Source organism: Tachypleus tridentatus, chromosome 12, assembly GCF_004210375.1.
Source record: "Tachypleus tridentatus isolate NWPU-2018 chromosome 12, ASM421037v1, whole genome shotgun sequence".
NCBI lineage: Eukaryota > Metazoa > Arthropoda > Merostomata > Xiphosura > Limulidae > Tachypleus > Tachypleus tridentatus.
Genome location: NC_134836.1, coordinates 76,278,904 through 76,298,814, shown reverse-complemented (window position 1 = coordinate 76,298,814; position 19,911 = coordinate 76,278,904). Strand labels below are relative to the sequence as shown.

Sequence of the window (19,911 nt, the reverse complement as noted above, 5' to 3'; positions counted from 1 at the left end):
AAATATCATTTTGGACACATAATTAGATCTCAGAAAAAAGTTTGCCAATTATTGTGAAGAATGAAATCGATTGAAGAAGAGTGAGAAACAGATAGAGACTTGCTTGGTTTGATAACGTTCGATGAGATATTGCAGATGAAAAACTTGAATTAGGAAAGGTGACGCAGGCAGCGAGGAAAAATAAAAACGGAGAAGTCACCATGATTGATTGACTGACTCACTGATCTTTCCGTCCTCTCGTGTCTAGAGGCGAACCGAATCCGATGATCTATGGGTCCAGCTGTAAAACGTATAGCTTTATCATTACTATTTTTAGGTACTGATTATATTTACACGAATATAGTAGTTCATAATAAATCCAATAGGGTTTTTTCTTTGTCTCAAAGCACAAAGTAACACAATAAAATAGTTGCTCTATGCCCTCTGTGAATATTGAACCCCCCATTTTACCGCTGGACCACAGAAAGGGAGGGGATTCTGTTTGGGTTTACAATAATTTTTATTGAACTGAAAAAAAATTATTTGAATTAAACTAGTTGAACTTATTTCAAACTGTTCAGATTAACAAGCTGAATGAAAACTAAACAAATGATTTCTAAATTTTTTTTTAAAACAACGATGCACTGACAAGCTGTTGCTCTTACCCTGTGTCACTACCAAGAGGTTAGTTGGAAGCTGTAATTATGAGGGTTAATACACTTACAACATCATATAAGAAATCCGAAGACACTTTTCTTAAACCGTTAATGACTTTGTCTGAATTGAAGAATTCGTTTGAAAATTACCTAATGAAGCACAAGTAAGTTCGTAAAACTAGGTGACGTTTTGTCGTGTTTACCTTTATGTCAATTACAGAAGTTTTGACCCCCACTCAATGGCACAGCGGCATTTCTGCGGATTTAACAAACACTATAAACTGGTTTTCAAAACCCGTAGTGGACTGAGCACAGATAGTCCATTATGTAGCTTTGTGCTTAATTACAAACAAACAAACGATATTGGCCAGGTGGTTAGGGCGTTTGACTTGTAATCTAAGAGTCGCGGGTTCGAATCGCCGTCACACCAAACACGCTCGCTCTTTCAGTCGTGAGGGCGTTATAACGTGACGGTCAATCTCACTTTTTGTTGATGAAAGAGTAGCTCAAGAGTTGGCGGCGGGTGGTGATGACTAGCTGTCTTCTCTCTAGTCGGACACTGCTAAATTATGGACGGCTAGCGGAGATAGCCCTCGTGTATCTTTGCGCGAAATTTAAAACAAACAAACAATTTCAAGTTTTATTGAATATAAATATTATAAACTGGACGTATTCCTGCAGGATAACCAAAAGAGTTCTGTTTCAATTTCAGTTCTGTAGATAAAATGAAAATTAAGAGTAACAATTTTTTTATTTCTTGCTTTTCAAGGTCACGTCATGCTTTGTTGTAGCTTACAGGCTGCATTATTATTCTCGTGATTCATGGCATGCGCACGTTTATTAATGTCACGTCAGTACAATTTGCGACATTAAATGTCCCTTATGTGGCATTATTTTAGTGTCCACTGATTGACTAACGGACAACATACTATTGTGTAGTGGTCTATGGGGATAAAATCAGGTGACCCCTTTCGAGATAACGAGTCGGGTAAAATACAGCTGGTTTTCTTCATAAAGGCATATTCAATTATAATTTACGCACATATGTAAATCCATTATTGAGTTGCAAAGTTTTGTTCTTTCTGTTTAATTTAACACCACCGATGCTCTGGATGAAAAAATAAAACAAACGAAACCTATCCAGGTTTCAAAATAAATATAAAGGAAGTTGCTTCATTTCAGCAGCAGTGTAATGCTAACTTTTAACACAGACCTGCTAAAAACAAATTACACGTCTGACGTCACCATAAGGTTCAAGATCTCAAAGTCTTATTTAAATTTTCTTGAGTTCATTTTAAATAAAGAAAATATATTCAACAGTAATTATTTGAAACTACTCAGTTTAGAGTCAAACTGAATACACGTTTGATAAATCGACAGTTCAACTGTGCTTGTTTGCTTGGAATTAAGCACGAAGCTATGCAATGGGATATCTTTGCTTTGCCAACCACAGATATCGAAACCCAGTTTCTAGCGGTGTGAGTCCGCAGACATATAGCTGTGCCATATCTTATTAGTTTGTTATCTTTCTAACTGTACTACAACATGACTTTTGTAAGGCTTACCACAAAAATAAGCGACCTTTGGTTAATTGAAAGACATTTTCAGGTGTAAACTGATAACGTTATTTAGACAAATATTTTCATTTTCTGGACTCAGCATCAGTTCTTTCCAACAGCGCTACACACCTGAATATCACTAATATTGGAACTGTCTGACAGTCATACTGTTAAAAAATATTAAGTAGTACACCGAATTTATTTATTCATTTCCATATTGTCGTTCTTCGAGATATACTTAGAGAATCCGGACTGTTATAGTTTGCGTTATTTTCTGCCATCAAGTCTTAAGATTTTGTGATAAAAATCAGGTTAAACTACAAATGTTTCTTTTACATTTCTCCCGAAGAAAAGGTGTAGTCTTAACATTGTTGTTCAGATTATGATGAATCACGTGGGCTTATATCATAGATTTAAGCCTTAGAGTTATAAGTAAAACTGCAGTAAATTAAATTAGACATACTTATCTTTAAGATGCATTTTAGACATTAATAAATTACCAAATATCACGATTGAAATTTTGTATGTCTATATTTTGTACCGTTGTCGAAGGTTTGGTTTGTTTTGAATTTCGCGCAAAGCTACACAAGGGCTATCTGCGCTAGCCGTCCCTAACTTTGCAGGGTAAGACTAGCGGGAAGATAGCTATTCATTACCACCCACCGCCAACTCTTGGGCTACTCTTTTACTAACGAATACTACGATTGACCTTCACATAATAACGCCCTCACGGCTGAAAGGGCAAGCATGTTTGCTGCGACGGGGATTCGAGTCGGGCCGTTGTCGAATATTTGTAATATTACTGTTCAACAATTTTTGGACACATTTAAGTATACCACAAAATAATTAAATGCTGTAAATGTACGAGCCAGATGCTACGCTACTAACCGTAATTGCTGAACAGTTTTTTAAAAAAATCCAAATGGCTAACATTTTAGCTGCCGGGTTGTGATACAATGAATAAAAACAAAGTATAATGTAGTAACTCCTCGATAATCTCTTTGTTCGTTTGTTATGTGACAAAGCAATGACCAGTGAAAAGACGTGATGTTGAACACCACAGATATCAGCAACGATATTTATTTTGATTGTGTGTTGTTGTTTTTTATTAAGTGATAAAACTAATAAAGGTTTGATTTGAATTAAATGTGATTTTGGAGTTCAAGAAAAGTGTTCCTATTATAAAAGAAAGCTATATTAGTTTACCGACGATTAAATAGCTGGTACTGGGGACAATTTTGCCTGTGCCACTGCACTGAATCTTACAGTAAAAACGAGAAAAACTGAACCAAAAAACATCGTTGAGCTGAATCAGCGCACTTTAAGCCTAAGCCTTAGGACATTTTTCACATGGGTCAGTATATTGTAAACCTACCTGAATAAAAACTCCTGAGCCTCAGGGCACATATTACCTGAGTAAGTACACTGTAAACCTACTTGAATAAAAAATAGACCCTTAGGTTATATTTTACCTGGGTCAGTATACTCTAAACCTAACTGAATTTTAAAAAAGGCTAGGCCTCAAGACATTTTTTACCTGGATCAGTACACTGTAAATCTACCTGAATGAAAAAAAAAACGCTTAGCCTCAAGACATATTTTATATGAGTCAGTACACTATAAGCCTACCTGAGCCTCAGGATATTTTTTATCTGGGTCAGTACACTGAAAGCCTATGCTAATGAAAGGAACAGCTAATCTTCTACATACGCCAGATACATCATCTTGGTCGATTCACTGTCTGCTTGCAAATAATAAGCAAAACGTCAAAGCTTCTTCTAACCAAAATTAATATAAAAATCAATACAATATTAAAAAAACTATCTATAACATATAGATATATCATGGAAAAGTGCTCTCATATTATCACAAGAAAAAGTAGATTTAATTATATTAAGTTTCCTTTGCACTGACCATTGCAGTGTGGCGTTTCGTTGATGTAATTATGAAATACTTTTCTCGTTAAGTTTATATTACTTTTGTTTCATGGTTTAATAATTTCCATTTTTAATTCCCTATTTGTGTTTTACAGTAAGTTTCGTTTTTCCCGAAGAATACAAGTGTAGTAAATTCTCTGCACTCATTTACAAAACCCTTCTTAAGAACAAAATGTCACAAAATTCTAACCATGATTTCTCTTTCTCCTTTCTAACGCGCGAAAGAGAAAAGTTTCTTCTGTTAATCGTGCATCTTTGATATGTACACTTAAAACTTTTGCCAATCGATAGTTTCTAATTGGTTAGAATGGAAATGGGAAGTTAATTTGCATTGATAACTCACTTTCTAAAAATTCAACAATTAAATTTATTTGTTGAAGCTAATATAGGGTGCTTATTCTTTTTATAAGTTGTATCTAATATCTGAAACAATACAAACGTTGATAACATATTTTTAAAAGGCCCTTGAGTAAAGTAGGTCAATTTACTTTGCAGGTTTATGTTAATTTTTATATAATAACGATCTACGAGTATTTATTTCTATTTTCTTACTTTAAGTTTTAAAATATTATTCTGTTATACTAATTCCTTTTCTTTCGGTATGTTAGCAAAGGACTCCTTGCTGTGTCCATCGAGAGGAATCGAACACCTAATTCGCACGTTATAAATTCTTAAACTTGCCTTAAGCTAAACGAGAGCTACCCTTGTAAGCCGTCCCTAATTTAACAGTGTAAGACTAGAGGGAAGGCAGCTAGTCATCACCACCCATCGCCAACTCTTGGGCTACTCTTTTACAAACGAATAACGGAATTGCAACGCTTAACTCCAGGTTTCGATTCCCTTTGGTAGACCTTTCGTGCTTCTCTGAAGCAAACAATCATCTAAATGATAAAAAAGGCATGAATTAGAAAGCGACAAGCAAATGTATAGGATGAAGTAGAGGATATACTTTGTATCATTACACAAAATACATCGTAAATAAAGAACGTTTCCACCGAAGCTTGTCATTCCATAATATGTTCCTTAAACTTTTCATAGCATACTCTACCTATCTTTCTTTCTTGTTTTCATTTCATAACACAACTCAACAGATAAGTGTCCAACTCTAAGGGTGGAACAATAGATATCTCCGATATTCAAAGTACATACACGTACATACGCACGCACAAAGGATAAAAAAGTTGCCAGGTTTATCCCATTATATATAGTGTGTAGAACTCTACACATTAAATTTATATTTGGCTTGGCATGGATGGGCGAGGCACGATTAAAGAACCTCATTAAAGAATATCAGAGGGGTGTACGAGCCTAGATCTCTCCGGCCTTGGAAATATTCTAATATGAATTATTCGCTATAAGCCGAATAACAACGTCTCGTGTGGATCAGGAAAGTAGAGAACGGGTGGGGCTATTACAGGCACGTGGCGCCTGCGTTAAGTAGCTAGTTCATCCAACTAGAAGGTCCGACCCACCTGCTGGCCAACTAGTGTGGCTCTCGAGCACGAGCAAAGATGGCATCGTGCACCCTTGTGCTAGTGCTCCTTCCAGTCACTAAAGCTCATTCGTCTTCTAGTCTTCCGGTAAGATATGGAATGTAAGATCGAAGTCACTTTTGTTTTGGACCTCTGTTTAATCGTAAACGAAACTGTTGTACTCCTATGTTTAGTTGTATATTAGATATAATTTTATGCGAAACTGTTGCGCTTACTACTAAGAAATTTCGGTTTTGCTCAGGGGTAACCAATTTAAGTTTCAAATTGTTCTTAATATATAATATTTCGTAGAACTTGACAAATATTATTGTAAATTAATTCACACTAATGACGCTAAACTCCGAGGTTCGATTTCCCTGAGTAGACTGAATGCAGATAGCCCCTTGTGTAGCTTCATGTTAAAACTCAACAAGGATAACAATGAACATATTTTAATCCACTGCAACTAAGAATTATGGCAAAAATTATAATTATTGTGTGGTTGTGTGGCGAAAGAATAATAACTATAATTTAAGAAGAATGCAAACTAATTACTAGGAAAAGTATAAAATAATTTACGGTTTGCCTCGCTATATCTCGAGGAGGTTTTAAAACATGTGCTTTGTTTGTCCGCGCTCCCCTTTGCTCAGCGGTAGGTCAGTAGAGTTATAACGCTAAAAACAGGATTTGTACACCTGCAGCAGGAAAAGGAAGGTATTCCACTGAGCAGTTTTGTGCTTTACAACAGCCCCCAGTGGCTCAGCAGTATGTCTGTGAACTTAAAACGTTAAAAACTGGGTTTCGATACTCTTGGTGGGCAGAGAACAGATAGCCCATTGTGTAGCTTTGCGGTTAATTCAAAAACAAACAAGCTTTACAACAAACAAACAAATATATGTCTGTATAGCTATCCATTCATGCAGGGTAGATTGTTTGTTGTGATATTCGCGCAAAGTTACACAAGGCCTAATTGCACTAGCTACCCGTTAATGTTAACCGGTAGACAAGAGGGAAAGTAGCTAGTCAACAACACCCACCGCCAACTTGCGGGTTACTCAAATCGAATAATCAATTTCGAAATTCACTCTTAGAACGCATCCATATCTCTACAATGTGGAGTTTGTGATTTAACAGTGCGACATGTTAATTACAAGGCCACACCCAACACTTTCAGGAAATACTTTATAAATCATTCAAGAGAAACTCATTTACATGATGTAGTCTTCATTATGTATGCTTAAACTTAAGTTTTTGTATTATTGTGTTTTTAGCATTCCTATCTTTTCATGTGTTCTCTCCAAATTGTGAATGGCTTGCAATATAATATCATGGAATGGAAACATTTTTTTATTTATTTCTCTTCTTGTTTTGTTTTTTTTAATTTCACGTAAAGCTACACGAGGGCTATCTGCGATAGCTGTCCCTAATTTTGTCGTGTAATACTAGATAGAGAGAAGGCAACTAGTTATCATCGTCCACCGCCAACTCTTGGGCTTCTATTTTACCAACAAATAGTGGGACAGACTCTAGCTTTATAACGCCCCCACGGCTGAGAGGGCGAGCATGTTTAGTACGCCTTAACCACCTAGTCATGCCGGGCCGGTTTATCTCAGCTTGAAATGTTATACAGCAATAAAAACCCACTGTACTGATTTTTATCTGTTAGAAGTCAAAGTTTATTTTCAGATATTATCCCAGCTATTTAGTTCTTCCAATTATTTTAAAAGGATGTCAACAGTAGTGAAGTTTTGTTCTCTGACAGCAACGGATTATTTATTGGATTACTTTTTAATTGTGATCTGATCTTCGTAAGTGGTTAACTTAGTTGTTATTAACAATTTTAGTAGCATAAAGATCTACTTAAAGCTGAGAATTGGATAGTCCAATTAATACTGGCCAGGCATGGTCAGGTAGTCAGGGCGCTCGATCGTAATCGGAGGGTGGCGTGTTCGAATCCCCGTCACACCAAACATGCTCGCCCTTTCAGCTGTGGGTGCGTTATATTGTGACAGTCAATCCCACTATTCGTTGGTAAAAGAGTAGCCCAAGAGTTGGCGGTGGGTGATGATAACTAGCTGCCTTCCCTCTAGTCTTAGATTGCTCAATTAGGAACGGCTAGCGCCGATAGCCCTTGGGTAGTTTTGCGCGAAATTCAAAAACAAACCTTTGTGTAGCGTAAGTGTGTGTGTGCGTTTTCTTATAGTAAAGCTACTCTAGGCTTTCTGCTGAGTTCACCGAGGGGAATCGAACCCCTGAACTGTAAACTTACCGCTGTACCAGCGGGGGACCCCGCGTGTATCTTCGTGCGAAATTAAAAACAAACGAGGTAATACTTGAAATAAAACCAGCTTCGTATTAAACTGTTTGTTTGCTGATATAATTGAAAAGAATAAGTCGGTTGCGTCAATACCCCATGTTCTTCAAAGCCTTCATAAACATAGGTTCAGCGTGGTTTGTGAAAAACACGTAAAAGCGCCACAAATATAACACTATGTAACAAAATTTTTACTTTTTCTTGTTCCTTGGCAGAAAGTGTTATTCCCAATTACTTATGTCTAAAGTAAGTGGAAAAGACCTATTTTTCTCTTCAAACTGTGCTTTTGTAACCTGGAAGCGTATAACGAAAACATGATGAGAGACTATATTTGGGGGCTGATACGTGAAAGTGATTTACATTACAGTCGCAAATCTCGAAAAACTACTCACTTCTAAACATTTTTGTATAACTTTAGTGTATATACTGATTCATATGTTGTTTCATTTAGACCTTATGTACATGAAAATATGCAAGTTTGCCCTTTTTACATAGAAAATATGTTAATTTCTAAATTTAATTATCCAGGTCACAAAAGCAAAGTTTGAAGGGAATAATGGCCATTTTCTGTACTTTTACAACATAAGCAATTAAGAAATAACACATACTATCCGGGAACAAAATTTGTGTTACATAGTGTTATTTAATTAGTGCAAGCTGGGTTAACAGAAGATAATTTACATGATTACTTTCATTGTACAACTTTGTGTTTTTTATTTTGTTTTGTTCAAATTTTTGAGCTTCGAAGATAATTACGACTAACCCTTACTTGAAAAATCCAGCTTTAAGTTGGTAAATTAAGATTGTGTTTTATAAGAACGAAGTTTCATTTTTTCAATTTACCAACTTGAAGTCGTATTCTAGAAGAACGTAATTTCAAGCAGTCAGATTTCTTTACGTGTGTGTGTTTTTAGAGCAAAGCCCACACAGAGGAATCGAACTCCTGATTATAGCGTTGTAAATCCGAAGACATGCCGCTGTAGAATCGGGGGGCTTTTCCTTTCGTACTTTTCAAAATAAACTCTAGAATTATTCGTTCTCTCACTGATCCAAGTTTTAACACGAGTGTTTTAGACACTTGCTCCACTGGAGCGTTATGAGTTTCAAATCTCATTCTAAAATAAACGGCTTCAAGTCAATTAAAAATAACCTTTATTAGGGGCGTATACTGGTTTTCGTACATCCACTTATAACTTTTTTTTTAGAAAAGTCCAGGACTGATAACATTAGTTATTGCTTAATTTATTTTATTATGTATTGTAGGCCTTAATCTGTGATAGGATATGCTTTTACATAAACATTCCCCCAAAACTATTTTAACACTAATTTCTACCAACATTCCCAAAAAATGTTTTTATCGTCAATTTACCAGCAAATTTTTCCAAAAGCTGTTGTATCATAAATTTCCGAAAAATATGTTTTTAATATTAGTTTTCTAGTTAATGTTCCTAAAAATGTTTTTAATTTTTAACAGAAGTTTCCTAATTAAAATTCCAAAAACATTTTCAAACACTAATTTCCTTGCTCACATTTCTAAAAAATGTCTTTAACATTAATTTTCTTGTTGACGTTCCAAAAAAAAATGTTTTTAACACTAATTTCCCAATTAACATCAATTTCCTGGCTAACATTTTAGAATGTGTGGCTCGGCATCTCCAAGTGGATAATGCACTCGACTCGTAATCCAAGGGTCGCGGATTCGAATCCCCGTCACACCAAACATGCTCACCCTTTCAGACGTGAGGGCGTTATAACATAATGGTCAATCCCCCTATTCGATGGTAAAAGAGTAGCTCATGAGTTGGCGGTGGGTGGTGATGACTAGCTGCCTTCCCTCTAATCTTACACTGCTAAATTAGAGACGACTAGCGCAGATAGCCCTTGAGTAGCTTTGCGTGAAATTCAAATCAAAAGAGTGTTTTTAACTTAATAATAAATCCTCCAAAATTATTACGCTCAGAACACACTTTAACACCAACATTTCACTTAAGAAACATCCTGCCTTCCGAACATATTAAGGAGATAAAAATGTTGTGTAAATACCAGTGGATTACTCCATAAAGTCCAAATAAATTTCCAATCTTAATCTTATAAGATAATACTTTATTTCGAAACTAAACTTTTCAACTTCATTCATCTTTCCCAATAAAAATTTAGTCAGAAAATTACATTTTCTTGTTCGAACAATATTTTCACATTTACAACTCTCGTTAAAAACTTAAAACATTTAATTGTAGGCGTAAAGAGGAAAATTCTTTCTAGTTTTTATCACTTTTTCACTATAAAACTCCCACTTGTCAATGATTTTTCTTTGTGAATTGTTTTAGGGCTACAATATTTATTAAAGTTCGTTCGTTATGTCATCACGGGAGTTTTGTTTTTAGAATTTCGCGCAAAGCTACATGAGGGTTATTTGCGCTAGCCGTCCCTAAATTAGCATTGTAAGACGGAAGGCAGCTAGTCATCACCACCCACCGCCAACTTTTGGGCTACTCTTTTACCAACGAATAGTGGGATTGACCGTAACATTATAACGCCCCCACGGCTGGGAGGGCGAGTATGTTTGGCGCGACGAGGATGCGAACCTGCGACCCTCAGATTACGAGTCGCACTCCTTAACACGCTTGGCCATGCCAGGCCATGAAGCATAATAATATATAAGTAACAATCAAATAATAATACCTGCTGCAACAGAAAGGAGTAACAATTTGACGGAGTATTTATCTACATTTAATTGAAGTTATAAAAAATAATGGTACAACCATTGACATCTTAAATGTAATATTGAAGCTTTGGTTTTAATTCTGTCCTTTCATTTCTTAGTAGGCCCGGCATGGCTAATTGTATTAAGACATTCGACTCGTGATCCAAGGGTCACGGGTCGAATCCCGGTCGCACCAAACATGCTCGCCCTTTCAACCGTGGGGGCGTTATATAGTGACGGTTAATCCCACTATTTGTTGGTAAAAGAGTAGCCCAAATAGGGACGACTAGCGCAGATAGCCCTCGAGTAGCTTTGCGCGAAATTCAAAACAAACAAACAAAACATTTCTAAGTATAAAAAAACGTCCAAAAGATTTAAGATTCCAGGTCAAAACAAACCCAATATCTGAAGACCATGTACAAAAACCCAATATTTGAAGGTCATATAACAAACAAACCCAATATCTGAAGGCCATGTAACAAACAAACGCAATATCTGAAGGCAATGTAACAAACAAACATAATATCTGAAGGCTATTTTACAGATGAACCCAATATCTGAAGGCCATATAACTTCGATGTTTCACATGTTTTGGTGTTGTACGTGTATCACTTTCAGCCCCAAAAGTATGTATGATTCGTGGTTGTATATCACATGACTATAACCTGATGATTATTTTTTATGATTTCTATTAAATATAGTCAACGCTATTAATTATTTCACAAAATACCACAATTGGACCTGGCAAACTTAATGGTTAGTACGCTTCAAAATTAGAAACAACTAGATGCAGATAGCTCTCGAGTAGCCTTATGCAAAATCTTAACAACAAAAAGAAACAATTGGTGGCTCACAAGTAAGCTTGTAGGCCTACAACGCTAAAATTCGGAATTGAATCCCTGTTGTTCGTCTTTATGCTTAACAACAAACAAACAAAATGCCGATACAAACTTAGTTCCGTGAACTTGGTAAAAGTTGTATTTTCTTCTAGACAATCGTACTTATAATATACAATTAATCTATGATTTTGGGTAATATTTTGGGTATAACTAATGGTTATTTCTTATTTATTATGTTTAATATCTTATTCCTTCTAGATACATTACACATTGTTTACAGTACTAAACTGTAACTCATCAAATCTTTAAAAAAATGCCCAATATTAAAACATTTGCGTGAAATGTTTTTATCTAACATCTTTCTTGTTAAGGCATTTGTATGAATGCTTTTATTTTATTTCTACTTTTCGTGAAGTAGGAATGTGAATGTTCCAGTACAGAATATTACACAACTCCTGATTGGTTGGAAACTGACGTCGTGGCAGGATTCAGAATATGGCAACTACTGTTTCTCAGTATTGGAGGACTTATAATTCTCGGTAAGCTTTAGAACCACAATCGTTGTTATGGTGTAAACATCTTTTTCAAGCCGGCCAAGCATAATTATAATTAATTATACTTGTCATAAGATATTAGTGTTAGGCCTATTATGTTTGTAATACTACATTTTTTACTTAGTCCCTTAGATATTCTGAAAACAAAAAATGTATAATAGTAGTATCCCAATTACAACGTTTTCGCCATATATCCGTTGGTGGCGACGCGTTTCGCTCACTCCAGAACTCATCACTTCGGTTTGTTTGGAATTTCGCGCAAAGCTACACGAGGGCTGTCTCAGTTAAACGTCCCTAATTTAGCAGCTAGTCATCACCACCCACCGCCAACTCTTGGGCTACTCTTTTACCAACGAATAGTGGGATTGACCTTACGTTATAAGGCCCCAACGGCTGAAAGGGCGAGCATGTTTGGTGTGACGGAGATTCAAACCCGCGACCTTCAGATTACGAGTCGAGTGCCTTAACCACGGGGCCAAACTCATCAGCCGGCTAGAACACAACAAACACAGTATTAATCGAAACATTGTTGTGGTGTGCAAAGCATGATTACAATTAATTATACTCGTCATAAAAGATATTGGTATTAATAATAATAGTGTGCAAATATCGCCATCAAACTGAAAATACACAAGAACAAATTAATGTAGGTGTTTTAACAGTGACTAATATTTAGAATTATACTTTATCATATAATTAAGTAAGTATACAAAATAAGATATTAATGACGACAATCTAGGTGTTTAGGACGAGAAACACTTTATCCAAAAACAAGCTCCAACTAGCTCAACAGTGTGTCTGGATTTCAATGCTCTTAAAGGACATAGGTGACCCTGTATGGCCAGGTGGTTAAGGTAATCGAGTGGTAATCCGAGGGTCACCCTTTCAGCCGTGGGGGCGTTATAATGTTATGTTTAATCCGACTATTCATTGGTAAAAGAGTCGTCCAAGAACCAGAATGGTATTTGAGAAAAAAAAACAAATATTAGAAAATATTGAGAAGGAATAAACACGTACAAATTATGACGTAAATTATAACCAGCAATAAAATAATTAAAAACACTATGAAATGAACGATAAAACAAACATGGTTATACAGAAAGTTAAATCAACTGTTAATAGAATAGTGCTACACTTTTTTTGTGTGTTTTATTGTTGTTATTATTAAACTCAAGGTTATACAAACCACAAGTATCGAAACCCAGTTTTTAACACTACAAGTTTCCAAACTTACCACTGAGTCACTTGGGGGAATTTATACATTAATTGCAAATATTTATTAGTAAGTAATTGTCGTTATAACATCGGGTGTGAAAGAAACTAGTTAAATGAACTAATACACCCGAAGTTCATTGGGTTATTATTTCTTACACCCTTGTAACATACACTTACAGAATAATATGGCCAGTTGGTTGGTTTTTAACAGTAACAGTGGATATAAAATCGAAATAGAAACATTAGTTTTTTTAATGTCAATAATTTTTAACTCTTAGCTTTTAGTTTCTACTTCATTAATTTATTGTTTTAATATTTCGTTGTAGCCGTTTTTTGTTGTTTTTATTAACTATAAAAAATACCGGTAGAGGTACGTTAATTTTTAACTGTTGTTGAAATTATAATATATTCGGCACTTCCCTTATATTTTTAGAAGGGGACTCGAACTCTGATATCAACAATGCATAGCACTGGTTTGTAATCAGACTGTTAGAATAAAAGTTCGATACTTTTCGATGAATTAGTAAATGTAGAATATGTAAGGTATGTTACACATCATTTCAAAATGTTTTATCCCTATAAAATAGTTCATAAAATAGCTATGTGAAAATAATACGGATACATCAGTAGCATCAATTACTGACTTTCTGTTTCTGCCTATAAAATATCTTTAGTTATAGTAAATTATCTTTAGCTACAGAGACAGATCTTTCCTTGGTTAACGAAGTCTTGTTATCTGTAACACTGTTAGCGAAAGATCTTTGATTGGTTAATGGAGTTTTATGGCCATGATTTAAAAAATAGAGAGCTTGTAATACTTCACTCTTCGATACAAAAGTATTAAAAAAAAAGAGTGAGAGAAAAGAAGGAGGAGTCATACCATGACTGATCATTATACGTAATCATCAAACAGTCTCAAGGTAGTTATGCCATTTGTACTGTAATGTGATTGGATAGTTGTGTTAATAGCTGTACCGGTGTGTGTCAATTATTAACAAAAAGGAAGCTTGACTTGTGATAAATCTCGTTAAGTTACATATTAATCTACAGTTCAATGTACTTCTCTAATATTATACTTCAAAACTGAATGACGTTAAGTCTTATCTTGTCACACCCACACCAATACTATTTCACATGCATGGTGCCTCTCTCTGTCTTAACTTTCATAAATCTGAATGAAGTCATTGAGTAAGTGAACACAATATCAGGAGCCCCATTTGCTCGGTTATAAGTCTGAAGGCTTATTAACGCTAGAAAGTACCCGTTTGGCACAGCACATTGTGTAGCTTTGTGAGTAATAATACCTATTTATTGTGTAATGTAATAATCTTTAAAAGGCTAAATCTAGGCTATGTTCTTTAATATCTAGTTGCTGAAGTTCAACATGGCTTAGTGTCTAGAGCGTAATCTGTGAGTAACGGGTTCAAATCCCACCATCGAAGGTGTTAGCCTTTTCAGCCGTGAGGATGTTATGATGTTCTAGTTAGTCACACTTTTCGTTGGTAAAGTGTAGCCCAACTGTTGGCGGTGGTTGGTGTAGACTGGCTGTCTTCCCCGTATTCTATCTCTTCAAAAGTAAGAGCAAAATTCAACAGGACTGACATAACACACTTCAACATTTATTATTACTTTTTGATACATCTTGATGCATGTTTTATGAATAATTTAACGTACTTCTTATTTAACATGTTTAAACAATCTACATTAACCTAGTGCATAAGTTGTTAAGCTGTGAGTGTGTTATAAGAGTAGCAGTCAATCCCCAATCATTAGCGTGTATGGTGGTCTTGTTCCCTCAAGCCAAAATTTCAAAGTTTGAGACGGCGGCAGATAGCCTTATTCGCTTTGACATAAATACTAAAATAACAAAATATAATAACATTTGTACGTTTGTTTCAAAGACCTTCTAGTGGCTCACAGGTAAATTTAGTTGCTTGTAATGCTAAGAATTGGATTTCGATATCCTTGGTGAGCACAGCACAGATAGTCCCTCACTGAATAATGACAAATAAACAAAGTGTTGTTTCAAACATTTCGTCCCAAGTTACACGAAAGCTATTGGCGCATAACCGTCCTAAACCGTGAAGCATCAGAATTACAGGAAGACAGCTAGCCAACACCACGCATTACAAGTTACTCGAAAGGAATAATACGATTTGATCGTCACTCTCATAATGCACTTAGTGCCCCAAAATACGAAGCGCAATTTTTTGTGGTAACTGGACCCGAACCACGAACCCACAGTTTCATACGTTAACCACTTGAACCACTGTTTTATGTATTATATAGGATAACCAATTTGTGTACACGCTTGTCCACCAAGCATCACAATACGACCTACAAAACAACCAAAAAACTGAATACTTTTGTTTCACTGCATTATATTATCTTAACTGTTGTTTGTTACTTATAAATCAAATTCAAACTCAAAATTATCTGTTACAGGTTAAAATTTGTCTTAAAATTTCTTATCACTTATTAAAAGGTAAAATCAAAAATACTGTGAAATTGAACAAACTTGATAAATGACTGTAAAGTATCATAACTAACAAAGATTTCAATGCATAACTATTTTTAAATAGTCTTAACTTTAATTGAGACTTGTAGATATTGTTAGTATTAACTTTAGTTGAGACTTATAACTATTATTATTAACTTTAGGTGAGACTTGTAACTACTGTTAGCATTAACGTTAATTTGACTTGTATCTCTTGTTAGTATTAACTTTAATTTAGAATTGTAAATATTGTTATTAACTTTAGTTTAGACTAGAATATATTGTTAGTATTAACTTTATTTAAGACTTGTAACTATTATTATTAGGTTTAGTTTAGACTTATAGCTATTGTTAGTATTAACTTTACTTGAGACTTGTAACTATTATTATTAACTTTAATTTAGACTTGTAGCTGTTGTTAGTATCAACTTTAGTTGAGACCTGTAACTATTATTATCAACTTTAGTTTAGACTTGTAACTATTCTTAATATCAACTTTAGTTGAAACTTGTAATTATTCTTAATATCGACTTTAGTTTAGACTTGTAGCTGTTGTTAGTATCAACTTCAGTTGAGACCTGTAACTATTATTATCAATTTTAGTTTAGACTTGTAGCTATTCTTAATATCAACTTTAGTTGATGCTTGTAATTATTATTATTAACTTTAGTTTAGACTTGTAGCTCTTGTTAGTATCAACTTTAATTTAGACTTGTAGCTATTGTTAGTATTAATTTTAATTCAGACTTGTAGCTATTGTTAGTATTAATTTTAATTTAGACTTGTAGCTATTGTTAGTATTAATTTTAATTTAGACTTGTAGCTATTGTTAGTATTAATTTTAATTTAGACTTGTAGCTATTGTTAGTATTAATTTTAATTTAGTTGAACCAAGTTTCTTAGCTTTCCAACGCTATTAAACACAATGGATATCTTCGTTTCGAAAATTCTAACTTCCTGATTTAAATAAACCTTTATGTTTCGAATATCTGAATATTTTGCGTCGGAATGGGCTGTTACATATTTTGTCAAAAAAAAACACAAAACATTATTAAAATCGGCTTTGTTTGTCATGTGACTTGTTGATTTTCAATGTCAATATATCGTTAACATTTTCACTTTATGTTTAAATAGCAGACATTACAGTATTAAGGAACTTTTTATAGAAAAATAAGTTAATTCTACATATTCAATAACTTATATCTATTCAGTTATACTGTTATGCTGTGCCATCAAAATTCGAATACCACGTACAAAGCAGGAAATTGAGATAGACTATCAAAGAAAGATGTTAACTCGTAGTTTCCGTGAACACCTGGACAGACTGGCCTTGGACGAAGTGAGCTTCGTTACAGGTATGGAATACTCGTGTAGAAAGAAGTTCTTAATGAAGTTGTTTGTTTTCAGTGTTGGTAAAACAACGATCTCGTGTCTAGATGTAGTCTATACCAAAGGATGGTATTATGTGTTTATGTTAGTCTGTACTAAAAGATAGTATTATGTCTAGATGTTAGTCCATAATAAAGGATAGTATTATGTCTTAATGTTAGTCTGTACTAAAAGATGGTATCATGTTCAGATGTTAGTCTGTAATAAATTATGGTATCATGTTCAGATGTAATCTGTATTTGACTTCGTTTTCTTGTTTTTATCGTTGCCATGTGAAAGTCAAACAACTAACACATGAAGTAAAGTAATGTTTTTATTTCAGCACCATATGATGTCCCATTACCAAATACTACATTGAGAAGACAAATAGAATACAAATAATTCATTTATTTAATCCCAGAGGGGACAAATGTTTGTGTTTTCATGATTAATCTGAGTTGTACTCCGGATATTTAAAATTAACAGTATTCGACAAAACTAATATTAAACAACTGCACTACGCCCCAGAGCTTAACGGCCCACTCCTTACTAATCGATCAAGCTTCTCTATTATCCTCAATTAACTTTGTAATAAACTTAATATGTGTTAGAGGTTTCTGTATCCGAAAAATAAACACGTGACAATACCCTCCCGTGGCACCTGTTTAATTCTGTCAAGTTTTGTTCCTTCAACTTTTAAGTGTTTTGGGGAATACAATTTCAAAAACGCTGTATCCGGAACCGCAAAGAGTGCCAGAAATGCGAAAGCCGATATCAGATCTGACTCTAACGACCCTAGAAACCTATTCTAGACCCAGTGAGTCTTGAGTGAGCTTCCAAAGAAGTTTTGTCTCTTGATAAAGGACTACTCCGAATACCCAAGGTATTCTAACTTCAAAACCACTGGACATTTTCACGAACTAACAAATTCACAAACAACGTAAATTAACAAGGTAAAGGTTACCATCGGGGCTGGGGGTAGAAACATCTAACGTGAGTGGGGAGAGTCTTGGACCATCGTATATTCGAAATCATTCCATGTGTACGAACTTTTCACTACCGTAAAAATCTTATGGAAATAGAAATATATTTATTTTTATAAGTGTATGTGATTTAAGAGAAACTCCAATGTTCACAAACTGTCGTTTAGAACTATACTTGTAATTTTATTATTGTTATGATCACTGCAGATAGAACAACTGAGAAATGATACTGCCTCCTTTAATGTTGGAATATTAACAGAAACAAACATACAGACAACCAATAAAAACAAACATACAGACGACCAATAAAAACAAGTATACAGACAATCAATAGAAACAAATGTACAGACAATTAATAAAAACAAATATACAAACAATTAAACTAAACAAACATACAAACAAGTAATAAAAACAAGTGTACAAACAATTAATTGAAACAAACAGATGCTAATATTCAAACAGTCACTTTGTGTAATATACGTTTTTACAGCTTTAGAGAAGGTGAAAGAAGTATGTGATGAAGATGTAATATCTGAGTTGGATTACACCAACCCTGCTGTTGCTCAGAAAGACCTGTTGGATGAAGAAATCCTGATAGTCGAGGAAGAAGAAGGCATCGAATCGGAATTTCAAGACAAACCCATCAAAAGTACTCAGTTCTTCGAAGAACTTTGTGAAACGGAAAACAAGGAGAAGCTTACAGTTCCTGATATCTAATACTCCAAACAACTCCAGTTTTATGACAATTTTTACCCCTCGTTGTAAAGCAATCTTTATAACGTTTTGAGTTTCTTCTTTGACGTCATAATTTATCAGCATTGACCTGCTTTTTAATGTCTAAATCATGAATGTTCTTCTCTTGTAAATACTTTGAATCTTTTAGTATTTTAATCTTAGTACCCACTTCACAAACCAGGCTAATAGTGCCAATAAATACTCAGGATTTTCTTCAAGAATGAAATATCTTGAAAATATATAATTAACCCTAAATTACTCACTGATGCATCTTGAAGTATTTCAATTTCATTATTAAATATATCGGCCAAAACTTCATCTTTCGTCGTTTATGCTAACAAATATAGTAAATATATTGAAAGTTGCAGAATGTCTTAGGTTAAGAATGAAATTTTCGATGTATGTCTCAAAGTTGTAAACACTAAATAAGTTTAAAATATCGAAAAATGCAAATGTGAATCACAACAAATATAACAAAATTAAACTATTTACAGTCCATATCATGTAATATATTTGTTTGTTTTTGCGCAATGTTAACATTACTGTATCAGCTGCGAATATCAGCCCTTAAATATAGTATATATTGTTACCTCTGTACATTTTCAACATGTAGAACCAAGCTATGATAAGTAAAAAACGTCAAACAAGTGTTAGCATTTGTTTGTAGTCGATATTTGTGTTTGCGAGAATTCACCAATTGACCGATCAGTAAATTGCTGTTTAAATCATAATTCGACTTACTCTTTAAGCAAGTTACTCGATGATTTACACAAACATAAAAATGAAGAAAAAAAAGTTCTCGGAAAATATTCAGTCACGAAACTTATAACTAATGTACAGTGTTCAAGGTTACAATGAAACACTGAAAGATGAACATTGTCCATTCGTATCCTATGTTACATTTTGCCAATGAACCCGAAGAGTACAATTTTAATTATAAAACAACAATTAAAAGCATTGTTTACGGAACAGTACGACTCCCCGACCAAGTGTCTCTTCATGTGACAGTCGCGTGCAGTTTCGTAACTACAATACAAAGAATAATTATTGTTATCACGTCAAAACTATACTAGGTAAGCTTGATTCGCTATACACGATT

General features: G+C 34.4%; 1 protein-coding gene across 1 annotated transcript; it reads left to right on the top strand.

The window, feature by feature from the left end:
* Positions 1-5,569: 5,569 nt before the first annotated feature.
* On the top strand, positions 5,570-19,447 carry LOC143235408 (uncharacterized). Its single transcript, XM_076473541.1, has 4 exons — positions 5,570-5,711; positions 11,879-11,999; positions 16,938-17,081; positions 18,568-19,447. Exons 1-4 carry the CDS (start codon positions 5,643-5,645, stop codon positions 18,792-18,794), a joined length of 561 nt encoding a protein of 186 aa, XP_076329656.1. The 5' UTR covers positions 5,570-5,642; the 3' UTR covers positions 18,795-19,447.
* Positions 19,448-19,911: the final 464 nt, after the last annotated feature.

Bases quoted from the DNA above. Each gene is read 5' to 3' on its own strand.
- LOC143235408 (XM_076473541.1), top strand. From the start codon at position 5,643: ATGGCATCGTGCACCCTTGTGCTAGTGCTCCTTCCAGTCACTAAAGCT. The intron at 5,712-11,878 runs GTAAGATATGGA...TTCGTGAAGTAG, and splicing joins ATTCGTCTTCTAGTCTTCCG to GAATGTGAATGTTCCAGTAC. The intron at 12,000-16,937 runs GTAAGCTTTAGA...ATATCTATTCAG, and splicing joins TGGAGGACTTATAATTCTCG to TTATACTGTTATGCTGTGCC.